Genomic DNA, 19,245 nt, shown 5'->3' on the forward strand with positions numbered 1-19,245 from the left:
GCATTGCTCCTTCCCCATTGTAGTAACGGGACCCCAGCATTGCTCCTTCCCCATTGTAGTAACGATACCCCAGCATTGCCCCTTCCCCATTGTAGTAACAATACCCCAGCATTGCTCCTTCCCCATTGTAGTAACGATACCCCAGCATTGCCCCTTCCCCATTGTAGTAACGGGACCCCAGCATTGCCCCTTCCCCACTGTAGTAACGATACCCCAGCATTGCTCCTTCCCCATTGTAGTAACGATACCCCAGCATTGCTCCTTCCCCATTGTAGTAACGATACCCCAGCATTGCCCCTTCCCCATTGTAGTAACGGGACCCCAGCATTGCTCCTTCCCCACTGTAGTAACGGTACCCCAGCATTGCTCCTTCCCCATTGTAGTAACGATACCCCAGCAATGCCCCTTCCCCATTGTAGTAACGGGACCCCAGCATTGCTCCTTCCCCACTGTAGTAACGGTACCCCAGCATTGCCCCTTCCCCATTGTAGTAACAATACCCCAGCATTGCTCCTTCCCCATTGTAGTAACGATACCCCAGCATTGCCCCTTCCCCATTGTAGTAACGGGACCCCAGCATTGCTCCTTCCCCATTGTAGTAACGATACCCCAGCATTGCCCCTTCCCCATTGTAGTAACGGGACCCCAGCATTGCTCCTTCCCCATTGTAGTAACGATACCCCAGCATTGCCCCTTCCCCATTGTAGTAACGATACCCCAGCATTGCCCCTTCCCCATTGTAGTAACGATACCCCAGCATTGCCCCTTCCCCATTGTAGTAACGGGGCCCCAGCATTGCCCCTTCCTCATTGTAGTAACGATACCCCAGCATTGCTCCTTCCCCATTGTAGTAACGGGACCCCAGCATTGCCCCTTCCTCATTGTAGTAACGATACCCCAGCATTGCTCCTTCCCCATTGTAGTAACGGGACCCCAGCATTGCTCCTTCCCCATTGTAGTAACGGGACCCCAGCATTGCTCCTTCCCCATTGTAGTAACGATACCCCAGCAATGCCCCTTCCCCATTGTAGTAACGGGACCCCAGCATTGCTCCTTCCCCATTGTAGTAACGGTACCCCAGCATTGCTCCTTCCCCATTGTAGTAACGGGACCCCAGCATTGCTCCTTCCCCATTGTAGTAACGATACCCCAGCATTGCCCCTTCCCCATTGTAGTAACGATACCCCAGCATTGCCCCTTCCCCATTGTAGTAACGATACCCCAGCATTGCCCCTTCCCCATTGTAGTAACGATACCCCAGCATTGCCCCTTCCCCATTGTAGTAACGGGACCCCAGCATTGTCCCTTCCCCATTGTAGTAACGATACCCCAGCATTGCTCCTTCCCCATTGTAGTAACGATACCCCAGCAATGCCCCTTCCCCATTGTAGTAACGGGACCCCAGCATTGCTCCTTCCCCATTGTAGTAACGGTACCCCAGCATTGCCCCTTCCCCATTGTAGTAACGGTACCCCAGCATTGCCCCTTCCCCATTGTAGTAACGATACCCCAGCATTGCTCCTTCCCCATTGTAGTAACGATACCCCAGCATTGCTCCTTCCCCATTGTAGTAACGATACCCCAGCAATGCCCCTTCCCCATTGTAGTAACGGGACCCCAGCATTGCTCCTTCCCCATTGTAGTAACGGTACCCCAGCATTGCCCCTTCCCCATTGTAGTAACGGTACCCCAGCATTGCCCCTTCCCCATTGTAGTAACGATACCCCAGCATTGCTCCTTCCCCATTGTAGTAACGATACCCCAGCATTGTCCCTTCCCCATTGTAGTAACGATACCCCAGCATTGCTCCTTCCCCATTGTAGTAACGGTACCCCAGCATTGCTCCTTCCCCATTGTAGTAACGATACCCCAGCATTGCTCCTTCCCCATTGTAGTAACGATACCCCAGCATTGCCCCTTCCCCATTGTAGTAACGATACCCCAGCATTGCCCCTTCCCCATTGTAGTAACGATACCCCAGCATTGCTCCTTCCCCATTGTAGTAACGATACCCCAGCATTGCCCCTTCCCCATTGTAGTAACGGGACCCCAGCATTGCCCCTTCCCCATTGTAGTAACGATACCCCAGCATTGCTCCTTCCCCATTGATGAAATGGTTTGAGGATGGATGCGCAATGTGGGCAGAAGCTGGATGATTGACAGGTGGAGGAGGCGGAGAATTGGCAGCTGCGGTTACCCCTGGCAACCGCGGTCGGGGCGGAACAAAGGGCGGGGCGAGGCCAGGAGCAGCCAGAGGCGCATGCGCTGCCGAATGCGCGCCCTTCAGAAGCACGCATGCGCCACAGCGCCCGGCACTCCGTGGAACGCATGCGCCGTGGGGCCGGGCCCGTCGCCTGCGCAGATGATGGAGAAGCGACGCATGCGCAGCACGGCCGGCCAGCGGCAGACATTTTGTCAGCTATCAGCCGCGGGGACAGTGAAGGAGAGAGACTGAGATTGACGGAGAGGTCCGTGAGCCGCAGGGGGTGGCCGTGGCGACCGGAGACACACCCGAAGGCCCGCCAGCGGTATGCAATTAGCGATTAGCGGCCGCCGGAGGGAAGCCCGGTTTTAAGGGGCGCTGCAATAGGTGCGCACGCGCAGTCTTGTCACGCTATCGGGCTTAGAGCGGTTTCAGCCGCGCGGGGGCGTCTGGGTAGAGGGGAAGCCATTACCGGCTGTTGAAACCCTGGTTATAACACTCACACTAGCTGTCTCTTTCACACACACGCACTCATACACACTTCCTCACACCCAAACTCTTTGTCACACACACACCCACTTTAACCCATGTCCACACACACTCACACTCAAACACACTGTCACACCCACACACATACACACACTTTTTCTCGCAAAATTCTCTCTCTCATACACACACCCTCACCCTCACACGCTCTCTGTCACATACACACTCATAGAGTCATAGAGGCTTACAGCATTGAAACAGGCCCTGCTGCACAACTTGTCCATGCCGCCCTTTTTTTAAAAACCCCTAAACTAATCCCAATTGCCCACGTTTGACCCATATTCCTCTATACCCATTGTACCCATGTAACTGTCTAAATGCTTTTTAAAAGACAAAATTGTACCCGCCTCTACTACTACCTTTGGCAGTTTGTTCCAGACACTCACCACCCTCTGTGTGAAAAAATTGCCCCTCTGGACACTTGTATCTCTCCCCTCTCACCTTAAACCTATGCCATCTAGTTTTAGACTCCCCTGTCTTTGGGAAATGCAACTCACACACACGCACTCATATACATATCCACATGCACAGATTGTGATTATCAAACACCCCCATCACATGCAGAGATACACTGTCTGTGATTATCTCACACATCTCTCCACTCACCTGATGAAGGGGCAAACCCTGAAAGCTTGTGGGTTTACTATCAAATAAACCTGTTGGACTTTAACCTGGTGTTGTGAGACTTCTTACTGTGATTATTTCACACATACAGAGACACTGGGCAGAATTTTACGACCTTTTTGCACCTGTTTTATAACAGGGAAATGTTGTAAAATTCGGTGTAAAGCAGTTAGTGGGAATGGCGTTTGTATTTGTGCCTATTCCCGTCTTACCACAGGAACAAAATTGGCGCAATTGGGACGCGTCCCAAAACAGACAAAGCATCAATTTACATGTTTTTGCATGCATCAGAATGCCATTAGTGAGCTTCACTCCCAATCGTCCCAGTTCACCTCCCTTTATAATCTCATTTGCCACAGCTGGATCAGTCTGAAAAACACTTTATCAAAATGAGTTGGGTTCTCATGCTTGATCAGTGCGGGTGAGTGAGGAGGTAAATCTCAGCATTCAGACTGCTCCGTGCTGCTTTGAAGGGGATGTTTTGTGGCAGATATGTTGCATTTTGGATCAGTGGGGGAGGAGGGAACAGAGACCCCGACAGTTCCACGCGCAAGTGTCCTTCGAACAGATGTCGGGCGTTGCGTGCCACTGACAGCTCTGGCTCTGAAACGCCTACGCCATTTGTTGCTGGACCTGGCACCTTGGAGCATAAGGGGCATCCACTCCTAGTGGCTGTGAAACTGACAGCCGCCTAAACCGTTTACACCACTGGGTCCTTCCAGACCATCAGTGGAGATCTTTGTAGCTTTTCCCAACCGTCCATGCACAAGTGTGTGAAGTATGTCTGGCCAGTTAAATCTACCTGGGGGCGCAGGGTGGTGTGGGGTGAATGGGGTTGGTGGAGTGGGGGGTTGGGGGAGGAGTGGGTGGAGGGTGTGGGTGAGGGTGGGGTTTTGGGGAGGAGTTGTTGGGGTGGAGGGAGGAGTTGTTGGGGGTGGGGGGATGAGTGGGTGGGGTTGGGGGTGGGGGGATGAGTGGGTGGGGTTGGGGGGTGGGGGGATGAGTGGATGGGGTTGGGGGGTGGGGGGATGAGTGGGTGGGGTTGGGGGTGGTGGGATGAGTGGGTGGGGTTGGGGGTGGTGGGATGAGTGGGTGGGGTTGGGGGTGGTGGGATGAGTGGGTGGGGTTGGGGGTGGTGGGAGGTGTGGGTGGGGTTGGGGGTGGTGGGAGGTGTGGGTGGGGTTGGGGTGGGGGGGAGGAGTGGGTGGGGGTGGGGGGGAGGAGTGGGTGGGGGTGGGGGGAGGAGTGGGGGGGTGGAGGGAGGAGTGGGTGGGGTTGGGGGTGGGGGAGGAGTGGGTGGGGGTGGGGGGAGGAGTGGGGGGGTGGGGGGAGGAGTGGGTGGGGGTGGGGGGAGGAGTGGGGGGGTGGAGGGAGGAGTGGGTGGGGTTGGGGGTGGGGGGAGGAGTGGGTGGGGGTGGAGGGAGGAGTGGGTGGGGTTGGGGGTGGGGGGAGGAGTGGGTGGGGGTGGGGGGAGGAGTGGGGGGGTGGAGGGAGGAGTGGGTGGGGTTGGGGGTGGGGGGAGGAGTGGGTGGGGGTGGGGGGAGGAGTGGGTGGGGGTGGGGGGAGGAGTGGGTGGGGGTGGAGGGAGGAGTGGGTGGGGGTGGAGGGAGGAGTGGGTAGGGGTGGGGGGAGGAGTGGGTGGGGGTGGGTGTAGGTGTGGGGGGAAGAGTGGGTGGGGGTGGGTGTGGGGGGTGGGTGTAGCGGTGGGGGGAGGAGGGGGTGGGGGGAGGAGTGGGAGGGGGTGGGGGGAAGAGTGGGAGGGGGTGGGTGTAGGGGGTGGGGGGAGGAGGGGGTGGGGGTGGTGTAGGGGGCAGGGGGAGGAGTGGGTGGGGGGAGGAGTGGGAGGAGGTGGGGGGAGGAGTGGGTGGGGGAGGAGTGGGTGGGGGTGGGTGTGGGTGGGGTTGGGGGAGGAGTGGGAGGGGGTGGGGGGAGGAGTGGGAGGGGGTGGGGGGAGGGGGCGGGGGGAGGAGTGGGTGGGGGTGGGTGTGGGTGGGGGGAGGAGTGGGTGGGGGTGGGGGGAGGAGTGGGTGGGGGTGGGTGTGGGGGGTTGGGGTGGGTGTAGGGGGCGGGGGAGGAGAGGGTGGGGGTGGATGTGGGGGGCAAGGGGAGAAGTGGGTGGGGGTGGGTGTGGAGGGTGGGTGTAGGGGGTGGGGGGAGGAGTGGGTGGGTGAGGGGGTGGGGGGAGGAGTGGGTGGGTGTGGGGGTGGGGGGAGGAGTGGATGCGGGTGGGTGTGGGGGGGTTGATGTAGGGGTGGGGGGAGGAGTGGGTGGGTGTGGGGGTTGGGTGTAGGGGGTGGGGGGAGGAGTGGGTGGGGGTGGGTGTGGGGGGGTTGATGTAGGGGTGGGGGGAGGAGTGGGTGGGTGTGGGGGTTGGGTGTAGGGGGTGGGGGGAGGAGTGGGTGGGGGTTGGTGGGCTGTGGCCCTCAGAGGGCAAGGGTTGTGATACTCTTGGGGGGAGATGAGAGGTGCCTGGGGGCTCGGAGGCTGGAAGCCATGCAGGGTTTGAGGAAAGGTGTAAATAAGGTTAAACACTCATTCCTGCTGCCCTGATTCGGTCATTCTGTTTTTGCCTCCCTGTTCTCTGGGCAGTGCCCTGGCACTGAAAAACATCATGTGGAGATGCTGGCGTTGGACTGGGGTAAACACAGTAAGAAGTCTCACAACACCAGGTTAAAGTCCAACAGGGTTATTTGGTAGCACTAGCTTTCAGAGTGCTGTTTACAGAATACTGATTAGAATGCAAGTCTTTACAGCTAATCTGCTATTCAAGTCTTAAAAGTGCAGGCAATGTGAATGGAGAGAGTATTAAACACAGGTATTTAACACAGTATTTAACACAGATGTGTATTGTCTCCAGACAGTACAGTAAGTGAGATGTTGCAAGTTCAGGTAAGTCACGGGGGTTACAGATAGTGTGACATGAACCCAAGATCCCTGTTGAGACCGTCCTCATGTGTGCGGAACTTGGCTATCAGTCTCTGCTCAGTGATTCTGTGCTGTCGTGTGTTGTGAAGACCGCCTTGGAGAACGATTACCCGAAGATCAGAGGCCGAATGTCCGTGACTGCTGAAGTGTTCGCCAACAGGAAGGGAACAGTCTTACCTGGTGATTGTCGAGCGATGTTCATTCATCCGTTGCCGTAGCGTCTGCATGGTCTCCCCAATGTACCATGCCTCGGGACATCCTTTCCTGTAGCGTATCAGGTAGACAATGTTGGCTGAGTTGCAGGAGTATGTGCCGTGTAGCTGGTGGATGGTGTTCTTATGTGAGGTGATGGTGTCCAGGTCGATGATCCGACACGTCTTGCAGAGGTTGCTGAGGCAGGGTTGTGTGGTGTCGTGGTCACTGTTCTGAAGGCTGGGTAGTTGGCTGTGAACGGTGATCTGTTTGAGGTTGTGCCGTTGTTCGAAGGCAAGAAGTGGGGGTGTGGGGTTGGCCTTGGCGAGATGTTTGTCTTCATCAATGATATGTTGAAGACTCTGGAGAAGATGTCATAGCTTCTCCCCTCCGGGGAAGTACTGGACGACGAAGGGTACTCTGTCCACCGTGTCCCGTGTTTGTCTTCTGAGGAGGTCGGTGCGGTTTTTCACTGTGGCGCGTTGGAACTGTCGATCGATGAGTCGAGCGCCGTATCCTGCTCTTATGAGGGCATCTTTCAGCGTCTGGAGGAGTCTGTCACGATCCTCCTCATCTGAGCAGATCCTTTAACATGTTTAGGGTGGAAGCTGGAGAAGTGGAGCATTGTGAGATTGTCTGTGGGCTTGCGGTACAGTGAGGTGCTGAGGTGACCGTCCTTGATGGAGATGTGTGTGTCCAAGAATGTAACCGATTCCGGAGAGTAGTCCATGGTGAGTGATGGCGGGATGGAACTTGTTGATACCATCATATAGTTGTTTCAGTGATTGTTCACCATGAGGCCAAAGGAAGAAAATGTCATCGATGTATCTAGTGTATAGCATCGGTTGAAGATTCTGTGCAGTGAAGAAGTCTTGTTTGAACCTGTGCATGAAGATGTTGGCATATTGAGGTGTGAATTTAGTCCCCATGGCTGTTCCGTGTGTCTGGATGAAGAACTGGTTGTTGAAGATGAAGACATTGTGGTCCAGGATGAAGTCGGTGAGTTGTAAAATTGCATCTGGAGATTGGCAATTGTCAGCATTGAGAACTGAGGCAGTTGCAGCAATGCCATCATTGTGGCGGATGCTGGTGAACAGCGCGAAGACATCAGTCATAGACACACAGTGTGATTATCTCTCTCTCTCTCTCTCTCACACACACACAGTGATACACACACACACACACATACACACACAGTGATTCACTCACACACACACACACACACACACAGTGATTCACACACACACAGTGATTCACACACACACATACACAGTGATACACACACACACACACACACACAGTGATACACACACACACACACACACACACACAGTGATTCACTCACACACACACACACACACACACAGTGATTCACACACACACAGTGATTCACACACACACATACACAGTGATACACACACACACACACACACAGTGATACACACACACACACACACACACACACACACACACAGTGATTCACACACACACACACACACAGTGATACACACACACACACACACAGTGATACACACACACACACACAGTGATACACACACACACACACAGTGATTAACACACACACACACGCAGCGATTAACACACACACACAGTGATTAACACACACACACAGTGATACACACACAGTGATTAACACACACACACAGTGATTCACACACACACACACACACACACAGTGATTCACACACACGCACACAGTGATTAACACACACACACACGCAGTGATTAATACACACACGCAGTGATTAACACACACACGCAGTGATTAACACACACACACAGTGATACACACACAGTGATTAACACACACACACAGTGATTCACACACACACACACACACACACAGTGATTCACACACACGCACACAGTGATTAACACACACACACACGCAGTGATTAATACACACACGCAGTGATTAACACACACACGCAGTGATTAACACACACACACACACACGCAGTGATTAACACACACACACACACACAGTGATTCACACACACACACACACACATAGTGATTCACACACACACAATGATTCACTCACACATACAAACACACACACACACAAACACAGTGATTAACACACACGCACGCAGTGATTAACACACGCACGCAGTGATTAACACACACACAGTGATTAACACACACACACAGTGATTAACACACACACACACAGTGATTAACACACACACACAGTGATTAACACACACACACACACACACACACACAGTGATTAACACACACACACACACACACAGTGATTAACACACACACACACGCAGTGATTAATACACACACGCAGTGATTAACACACACACGCAGTGATTAACACACACACACACACGCAGTGATTAACACACACACACACAGTGATTCACACACACACACATAGTGATTCACACACACACAATGATTCACTCACACATACAAACACACACACACACAAACACAGTGATTAACACACACGCACGCAGTGATTAACACACACACACAGTGATTAACACACACACACACACAGAGTGATTAACACACACACACACACAGTGATTAACACACACACACACACACACACAGTGATTAACACACACACACACACAGTGATTAACACACACACACACACACACACACAGTGATTTACACACACACACACACAGTGATTAACACACACACACACAGTGATTAACACACACACACACACAGTGATTAACACACACACACACACACACACACACACACACAGTGATTAACACACACACAGTGATATACACACACACATACAGTGATACACACACACACATGCACAGTGACACACACACAGTGATACACACACACACAGTGATTCTCTCTCACACACACACACACACAGAGTGATACACACACACACACAGTGATACACACACACACAGTGATATACACACACACACACAGTGATTCACACACACACACACACACACACACAGTGATTTACACACACACACACACAGTGATTAACACACACACACACAGTGATTAACACACACACACACACAGTGATTAACACACACACACACACACACACACACAGTGATTAACACACACACAGTGATATACACACACACATACAGTGATACACACACACACATGCACAGTGACACACACACAGTGATACACACACACACAGTGATTCTCTCTCACACACACACACACACAGAGTGATACACACACACACACAGTGATACACACACACACAGTGATATACACACACACACACAGTGATTCACACACACACACACAGTGATTAACACACACACAGTGATTAACACACACACACAGTGATTAACACACACAGTGATTAACACACACACACAGTGATACACACACACACAGTGATAGACACACACACACACACATACAGTGATTCACACACACACACACACACACAGTGATAGACACACACACACACACACACACACAGTGATAGACACACACACACACACACAGTGATTCACACACACACACAGTGATTCACACACACAGTGATTAACACACACACACACAGTGATTGACACACACACACACAGTGATTAACACACACACAGTGATTAACACACACACACACACACACACACAGTGATTAACACACACACACACACACACAGTGATTAACACACACACACACACGCAGTGATTAACACACACACACACACAGTGATTTACACACACACAGTGATTAACACACACACACACACACACAGTGATTAACACACACACACACACACACACAGTGATTAACACACACACACACACACAGTGATTAACACACACACACACAGTGATTAACACACACACAGTGATTAACACACACACACACACAGTGATTAACACACACACACACACAGTGATTAACACACACACACACACACACAGTGATTAACACACACACACACAGTGATTAACACACACACACACACAGTGATTAACACACACACACACAGTGATTAACACACACACAGTGATTAACACACACACACACACACAGTGATTAACACACACAGTGATTAACACACACACACACACACACACAGTGATTAACACACACACACACACAGTGATTAACACACACACACACTGTGATTATCACACACACACACACACTGTGATTATCACACACACACACACTGTGATTATCACACACGCACACACACACACACTGTGATTATCACACACGCACACACACACACTGTGATTATCACACACACACACACACTGTGATTATCACACACACACACTGTGATTATCACACACACACACACACTGTGATTATCACACACACACACACTGTGATTATCACACACACACACACACTGTGATTATCACACACACACACACACTGTGATTATCACACACACACACTGTGATTATCACGCACACACACACTCTGTGATTAACACACACACACACACACACTGTGATTATCACACACACACACTGTGATTATCACACACACACACACACACTGTGATTATCACACACGCGCACACACACACTGTGATTATCACACGCACACACACACACACACAGTGATTAACACGCACACACACACACACTGTGATTAACACACACACTGATTATCACGCACACACACACACACTGATTAACACACACCCAGTGATTATCACACGCGCGCACACTGTGATTCACACGCGCACACACACACACTGTGATTATCACACGCACACACACACACACACAGTGATTATCACGCACACACGCACATACACACACACTGTGATCATCACGCACACACACACGCACACACACTGATTAACACACACACACACTGTGATTAACACACACACGCGCACACACACACACTCTGTGATTAACACACACGCGCACACACACACACTCTGTGATTAACACACACGCGCACACACACACACACTGTGATTAACACACGCGCACACACACACAAACTGTGATTATCACACGCACGCACACACACACACACACACTGATTATCACGCACACACACACATACACACACACTCTGATTAACACACACACACACTGTGATTATCACGCACACACACACATACACACACACTGTGATCATCACGCACACACACACACACACACTGTGATTAACACACACACACACTGTGATTATCACGCACACACACACACACACTGTGATTAACACACACACACACTGTGATTATCTCACACACACACACACACACTGTGATTAACACACACACACACTGATTAACACACACACACACTGTGATTAACACACACACACACACACACACACACACAGTGATTAACACACACACACACACACACAGTGATTAACACACACACACACTGTGGTTAACACACACACACACTGTGATTATCATGCACGCACACACACACTGTGATTAACACACACACACACACTGTGATTAACACACACACACACTGTGATTAACACACGCACACACACTGTGATTATAACACACACACACACTGTGATTATAACACACACACACACACACACACACTGATTATCACACACACACACACACACACTGATTATCACACACACACACACACACACTGATTATCACACGCACACACACACACACACTGATTATCACACGCACACACACACACTGTGATTATCACACACACACACACACACACACTGTGATTATCACACACACACACACACTGTGATTAACACACACACACACTGTGATTATCACGCACACACACACACACACACACTGTGATTAACACACACACACACTGTGATTAACGCACACACACACACTGTGATTATCACGCACACACACACACACACTGTGATTAACGCGCACACACACACACACACACAGTGATCATCACGCACACACACACACACTGTGATTAACACACACACACTGTGATTATCACGCACACACACACACACACTGTGATTAACACACACACACACACTGTTGTGTTTGCACAGACCAATATTTATCTTGGTTCACTTGTCGCATTTAATTTCCCAAATCACTTGTCCTGATCAGTCTCTTGGGGACACAGTTTGAACGTGCGGGGCAGGAGGTTTATGGGGAATGTGAAGATAGGTGAGGGTGTGGAATGCGCTGTCTGGGAGGGAGGTGGAGGTGGGATGTTTCGCATCCTTTGAAATGTACCTGAGCACTTGGCCCATCATAAGATTCAGGGCTCTGGGCAAGGTGCTGGTGAATGGGATGAGGCTGGAGGACAGGTGCCTCTTGTGTGTCTGTGAAGACTCGATGGGCTGAAGGGTCTCTTCTGTGCTGTGTGATTCTATGATTTTTTAGAATTCATTTTTGGCCATGGGGTTACTGGCTGGCCAGTATTTATTGCCCATCCCTACTTGCCCCTTGGAGGGCAGTTGAGATTCACCCACGTTGCTGTGACTCTGGAGTTCACATGTCGGCCAGACCAGGGTAAGGACAGCAGATTTCCTTCCCTCCGGGCCATCAGTGACCCAGATGGGTTTTCCAACAATCGGCAATGGTTTCATGGTTATCAGTAGATTCTTAATTCCAGATAATTTTTACTGAATTTAAATTCCACCAGCTGCTGTGATGGGATTCGAGCCGGGGTCCCCAGAACATTAATTGGGTTTCTGGATTAATAATCTAGCCATAATACCACTCTGATTGTGCTGTCTGAAGGATCTTTCTCTTGTGTTGTGTTGCAGAGCCCTGGATGAGAGATGGAGAGTGAGAGGGAGCCGGGAGCAGGTTGGCGAGATTCGGAGACACCAGCCAGCCCCTCCTCAGGGTCGGCCACCATCCAAACTGAAGAGGCCAGCTCCAGCTACCAGTGCTCGGTGTGTGGCAAGCTATTCCGCTGGGCCTGTGTGTTAGAGTCACACCAGCGTTACCACCGGGGGGAGCGTCCCTTCGAGTGCCCCGTGTGCGGAAAAGGCTTTGTGACATCCAGCAACCTGACTGACCACCAGAGGGTACACAGCGGCCTGAAGCCATTCGGCTGCCCGCTCTGTGGCAAGTGCTTTGTCTCATCCAGCAACCTGATAGCTCACCGGCGCACCCACAGTGGTGAGCGGCCCTACAAGTGCACCGTGTGTGGCAAGGGATTTGTGGCATCGCCCAACCTTACGGTGCACCAGCGCACCCACACCGGCGAGAGGCCGTACCGCTGCCTCACCTGCGGTAAGGGCTTTGTGGAGTCGGGGAAACTGAGCCGCCACGAGCAGATCCACACCGGCCAGCGCCCCTTCAAGTGCCCAGTGTGTGGCCGCGGATTCCTGGAGTCGGGCAAGCTGGCACAGCACGAGCAGCTCCACGCCGGCGTGCGTCCCTACGGCTGCTCCACCTGCGGCAAGGCCTTTGTCACCACCAGCAATCTCATGGCCCACCAGCGCATCCACACCGGCGAGAGGCCTTTCAAATGCATCACCTGCGGCAAAGGCTTTGTCACATCCAGCAACCTGACTGCCCACCAGCGCATCCACACCGGCGAGAGGCCCTACCGCTGCCCGGTGTGTGGTAAGGGCTTCATCGAGTCAGGCAAGCTCTCCCGCCATGAGAGGGTGCACACTGGCGAGAAGCCCTTCCTGTGTGCCGAGTGCGGCAAGAGGTTCACTCGTTCCATCTCACTGAGGACTCACCAGCGGCTGCACTTGGCAGTGGGCCTTTAACCACATCCACAGTGACTGTTTAATCACAGTAACGGTGACTGGAAAGACAATGGTTTGGAGGCAGCTGGTGTTCACTTGCCCCAGTGGCAGACTCTTTATTGTGCTGTGTAACTGGACAGTGTGCTGTTCAGAAACATATAGAGCTGACACTGGCACTAGGGTTGGAGTTGGTGCGGGCGGCAGGGCAGCAGACCCGAGGGGGGGGGGGGGGGCGCAAGGAGAGGGGAAGGGTGGGGGTGCAGAGGAATGGACGGCATGGAGACTTTCGGACAGGGCGGCAGAGTGGAGGGTAGGGCGGGCGGTGTGAGCGAGCGGGTGGGGGGTGTGAGCGAGCGGGTGGGGGGTGTGAGCGAGCGGGTGGGGGGTGTGAGCGAGCGGGTGGGGGGTGTGAGCGAGCGGGTGGGGGGTGCGGGCGAGCGGGTGGGGGGTGTGGGCGGGCGGGTGGGGGGTGCGAGCGAGCGGGTGTGCAGAGACACAAGTGGATCCTAAATGGGGGGAGCAGGGAATTCAATGGGGAAGGAGCTGCTGATCCATGCTTCAGAATCACTCTGTCCAGTTTCTCACTGACTTCCTGTGTCTGTGGCACGAGTGAGCTGGAGATGCGATGTCTAAGAGCAAAGGCCCATTGATACACAGCAAGATCCCACAAACAGAAATGAGGTGACTGAGCCACTGAATGAAGACAGTTGCTGTATCCTTCCCTGAGAGGCCAGAGAGGTTGCAGGTATTGTCCTGAAATGTAGTACCTCTGACAGTGTGTTGCTCCCTCAGTAGGGCACAGGAGGGAGCATGGGATCCTCGCGGAAGATTCTGACTGTGGGATCTCCCCTGCAAACTGACTGCCCTCCACCTGATCTTCATCATTCAATTCTCATCATTCCCCTCGAGAAGGTGGTGGGTGAGTCGCCATCTTCAACTCACTGCAGTCCCGTGTGGTGTAGGTACACCCACAGTGCTGTTAGGGAGGGAGTTCCAGGATTGTTATTGGACATCAGTCAGTCCCGTGTGATGTAGGTACACCCACAGTGCTGTTAGGGAGGGAGTTCCAGGATTTTGACCCAGTGACAGTGAAGGAACGGCCGATATATTTCCAAGTCAGGATGGTGTGTGGGGCTCGGAGGGGGAGCTTGCAGGTGGTGGTGTTCCCCATGTGTCTGCTGCCCTTGTCCTTCTAGGTGGTAGAGGTGGTGGGTTTGGAAGGTGCTGTTGAAGGAGCCTTGGTGAGTCACTGCAGTGCATCTTGTAGATGGTACACACGGCTGCCTCTGTGTGTCGGTGGTGGAGGGAGTGAATGTTGAGGGTGGGGGTTAGTGTGTCGATCGAGTGGGGGCTGCTTTGTCCTGGATGGTGTCGAGCTTCTCGAGTGTTGTTGGGAGCTGCACTCATCCAGGCAAGTGGAGAGTATTCCATCACACTCCTGACTTGTGTCCTTGTAGATGGTGGACAGGCTTTGGGGGGAGTCAGGAGGTGAGTTACTCTCTGCAGGATTCCCAGCCTCTGACCTGCTGTGGGAGCCACAGTATTTCTCTGGCTGGGTCCCAGTTTCTGGTCAATGGTAACACCCAGGATGTTGACAGTGGGGAGGGGGAGGGTAGAATCCAGTGATGATAATCCCATTGAATGTCAAGGGGCAGTGGTTAGAGTGTCTCTTATTGGTGATGGTCAGTGCCTGGCATTTGTGTGGCTTGAACGTTACTGCCACTAATCAGCCTGAGCCTGGATATTGACCAGGTCTCGCTGCGTTTGAACATGAACCGTTTCAATATCTGAGAAGTCGCAAATGATGCTGAACATTGTGCAATCATCAGCGAACATCCTCACTCTGACCTTATGATAGAGGGAAGGTCAGTGATGAAGCCGCTGGAGATTGGTGGGCTTAGGACACTCCCCTGAGGGACTCCTGCAGAGATGTCCTGGAACTGACCTGATTGACCTCCAACCACCATCTTCCTGTGTGCCAAGTCTGACTCCAACCAGTGGAGAGTTTGCCCCCTGATACTCATTGATTCCAGTTTTCTCCTTGGTGCCACACTCAGTCAAATGCTGCCTCGATGTTAAGGACGGTCACTCTCCCCTCCCCTTTGGAATTCAGCTCTTCGTCCATGTTTGAACCAAGGCTGTAATGAGGTCAGGAACTGAGTGACCCTGGCAAAACCCAACCTGGGTATCACTGAGCAGGTAACTAAAGGAAAGATTTGCACTTCTGTAGCAATTATTTGAAAGCACTTTACACGATGGCAGAGTGATAACCAGCCAGCTTTCCAGTGTTGGTACTAGGCCACTGGGAAGATCTCCACACTCCCATACACATCCTCGAAACATTACTGTGGCATCATTTACATCTACCTGACTTGACCCTCATTGGCTTAGTTTCATCTCTCTTAGGACAACGCAGCAACTTCGACAGTGCGGCACTCCCTCAGCACTGACCCTCTGACAGTGCGGCACTCCCTCAGCACTGACCCTCTGACAGTGCGGCACTCCCTCAGCACTGACCCTCTGACAGTGCGACACTCCCTCAGCACTGACCCTCTGACAGTGCGACACTCCCTCAGCACTGACCCTCTGACAGTGCGGCGCTCCCTCAGCACTGACCCTCTGACAGTGCGGCGCTCCCTCAGCACTGACCCTCTGACAGTGCGGCGCTCCCTCAGCACTGACCCTCTGACAGTGCGGCGCTCCCTCAGCACTGACCCTCTGACAGTGCGGCGCTCCCTCAGCACTGACCCTCTGACAGTGCGGCACTCCCTCAGTACTGACCCTCTGACAGTGCGGCACTCCCTCAGCACTGACCCTCTGACAGTGCGGCACTCCCTCAGTACTGACCCTCTGACAGCGCGGCACTCCCTCATTTCTAACTCCAGATGAGTATTAATATTTACATAAAATTGAGAAAAAATTGTTGAAGACAGGTCTTCAGCCTTTACTGTCAGTAATGGGACTATAATGTGGAACAAGAAATGGTGAATCAGCTAATACGTACTTTGGGTCCAACTTCATAAAGTCAAGGAATCCCTTCAGCACAGGAGGCCATTTGGCCCATCAAGACTGCACTGACAATCCCACCCAGCTCCTATCCCTGTAAGCCCATATATTTACCTGACTAATCCTCCTGACAGTGAGGGGCAATTAGAATGGCCAGTCAACCTAATCTACATGTCTTTGGACTGTGGGAGGAAACTGGAGCACCCAGAGGAAACCCACACAGACACAGGGAGAATATACAGAGTCTGCACAGACAGGAATCGTACCTGGGTCCCTGGAGATGTGAGGCAGCAGTGCTAGCCACTGTGCCGTCCCGGGTCAAACCTTCAAGGATGAAAACTTCACAAAGGAGGACACAAATTAAGATATCAGAAATTGTAGAACCATACAGCACAGGAGAAGCCCTTCAGCCCACTGAGTCTGCACCAACATGTGTGAAACACCTGAACTCCCACCTAATCTCATTTCCCAGCACTTGGCCCATAGCCCTGAATGTTACGATGTGCCAAGTGCTCATCCAGATACTTTTTTAAAGGATGTGAGGTATCCCACCTCCATCACCCTCCCAGGCAGCGCATTCCAGACCCTCACCACCCTCTGGGTAAGAAGTATTTTCTCACATGCCTCCTAAATCTTCCACCCCTGATCTTGAAACTATGTCCCCTCATAACTGACCCTTCAATTAAGGGGAACAGCTGCTTCCTCTCCATTCTGTCCATGTCTCTCATAATCTTGAACACCTCAATCAGGTCACCCCTCAGACTTCTCTACTGCAGTGAAAACAACCCAAGCCTATCCAACCTCTCTTCATAACTTAAAGTCAGCTTTCTGATAGATCCATCCTTTAATGTGGTGACCAGAACTGCACAAAGTACTCTCTCCAGCTGTAGCCTCACCAAAGTTCTACACACCTCCGACATGATTTCCCTGCTTTTGTATTCTAAGCCTCGATTGATAAAGGCACATTTCCCATATGCCTTTTTCACCCCCTACTGTTTTTAGAGATCTGTGGACAAACACGACAAGGTCCCTCTGTTCCACAGAATTGCCTAGTGTTCTATCAATCATTGAGTACTTCCTTGTCAAATTACTCCTTCCAAAGTGTATCACCTCACATTTTCAGGGTTAAATTCCACCTGCCACTATCTGCCCATTTGACCATTCTGTCTATATCTTGTTATAGCCCAAGACACTCTGCCGGTCTGTTAACCAGCCGCCCAATCTCTGTGTCATCCACAAACTTACTAATCCTACCCCCCACATGGTCATCAATGTCATTTATATGGGAAGAACTGAAGAGAGGAACTGAAGGAATTGGTATTAGGAGAGAAATGGTGTTGGGGAAATTGATGGGATTGAAGTTGGATAAATTTCCAGATCCTGATCATCTTCATCCCAGAGTACTTAAGGAACTGGTCCTGGAAATTCTAGATCCATTGGTGGTTATTTTCCAAAATTCTATAGACTCTGGAGCAGTTCCTCAGATTGGAAAGTAGCTAATGTAACCCCACTATTTAAAATGGGAGATAGAGAAAAAACAGAATTATAGACCAATCAGCCTTACATCAATAATAGGGAAAATTTTAGAATTCATTAACAAGGATTTTATAGCCATACACTTGGAAAACTGTGGTAGAATTGGACAGAATCAGTGTAGATTTACAAAAGGGAAATCATGCTTGATGAATCTATTGGAATTCTTTGAGAATGATTCTTTGAGTAGAGTTGATCGAGGAGAACCAGTGGATGTGGTTTATTTAGACTTTCAGAAGGCTTTCAACAAGGTCTCACATAACAGACTGCAATGTAAAATTAAAGCACGTGGAACTGGAGGTAATGTCTTGAGATGGATAGAAAGCTAGTTAGCAGATAGGAAGCAAAGGATGGGTCTTTTCCTGATTGGCAGTCAGTGATGAGTGGGATTCCGCTGGAACCTCAACTGTTCACATTATATATTAATGATTTGGAAGAGGGAACGGAATGTATTATCTCCAAATTTGCAGATGATACCAGGCTGGATGGGAGGGTGAGCTGTGAGGAGGATGCAGAGATGTTTCAGTGTGATTTGGACAGGCTGAGT

At 51.4% G+C, this 19,245-nt stretch overlaps 1 protein-coding gene across 1 annotated transcript; it reads left to right on the plus strand.

Annotated features, from left to right (window-relative positions):
* Positions 1-2,443: 2,443 nt before the first annotated feature.
* LOC145344694 (uncharacterized) lies at positions 2,444-14,339 on the plus strand. The gene is made up of 2 exons (XM_080191800.1): positions 2,444-2,528; positions 13,218-14,339. The coding sequence occupies exon 2, from the start codon at positions 13,233-13,235 to the stop codon at positions 14,178-14,180; it is 948 nt and encodes a 315-aa protein (XP_080047926.1). The 5' UTR covers positions 2,444-2,528; positions 13,218-13,232; the 3' UTR covers positions 14,181-14,339.
* Positions 14,340-19,245: the final 4,906 nt, after the last annotated feature.

Source organism: Carcharhinus amblyrhynchos, chromosome 7 (genome assembly GCF_965287045.1).
Source record: "Carcharhinus amblyrhynchos chromosome 7, sCarAmb.v2.hapA, whole genome shotgun sequence".
Taxonomy (NCBI): domain Eukaryota; kingdom Metazoa; phylum Chordata; class Chondrichthyes; order Carcharhiniformes; family Carcharhinidae; genus Carcharhinus; species Carcharhinus amblyrhynchos.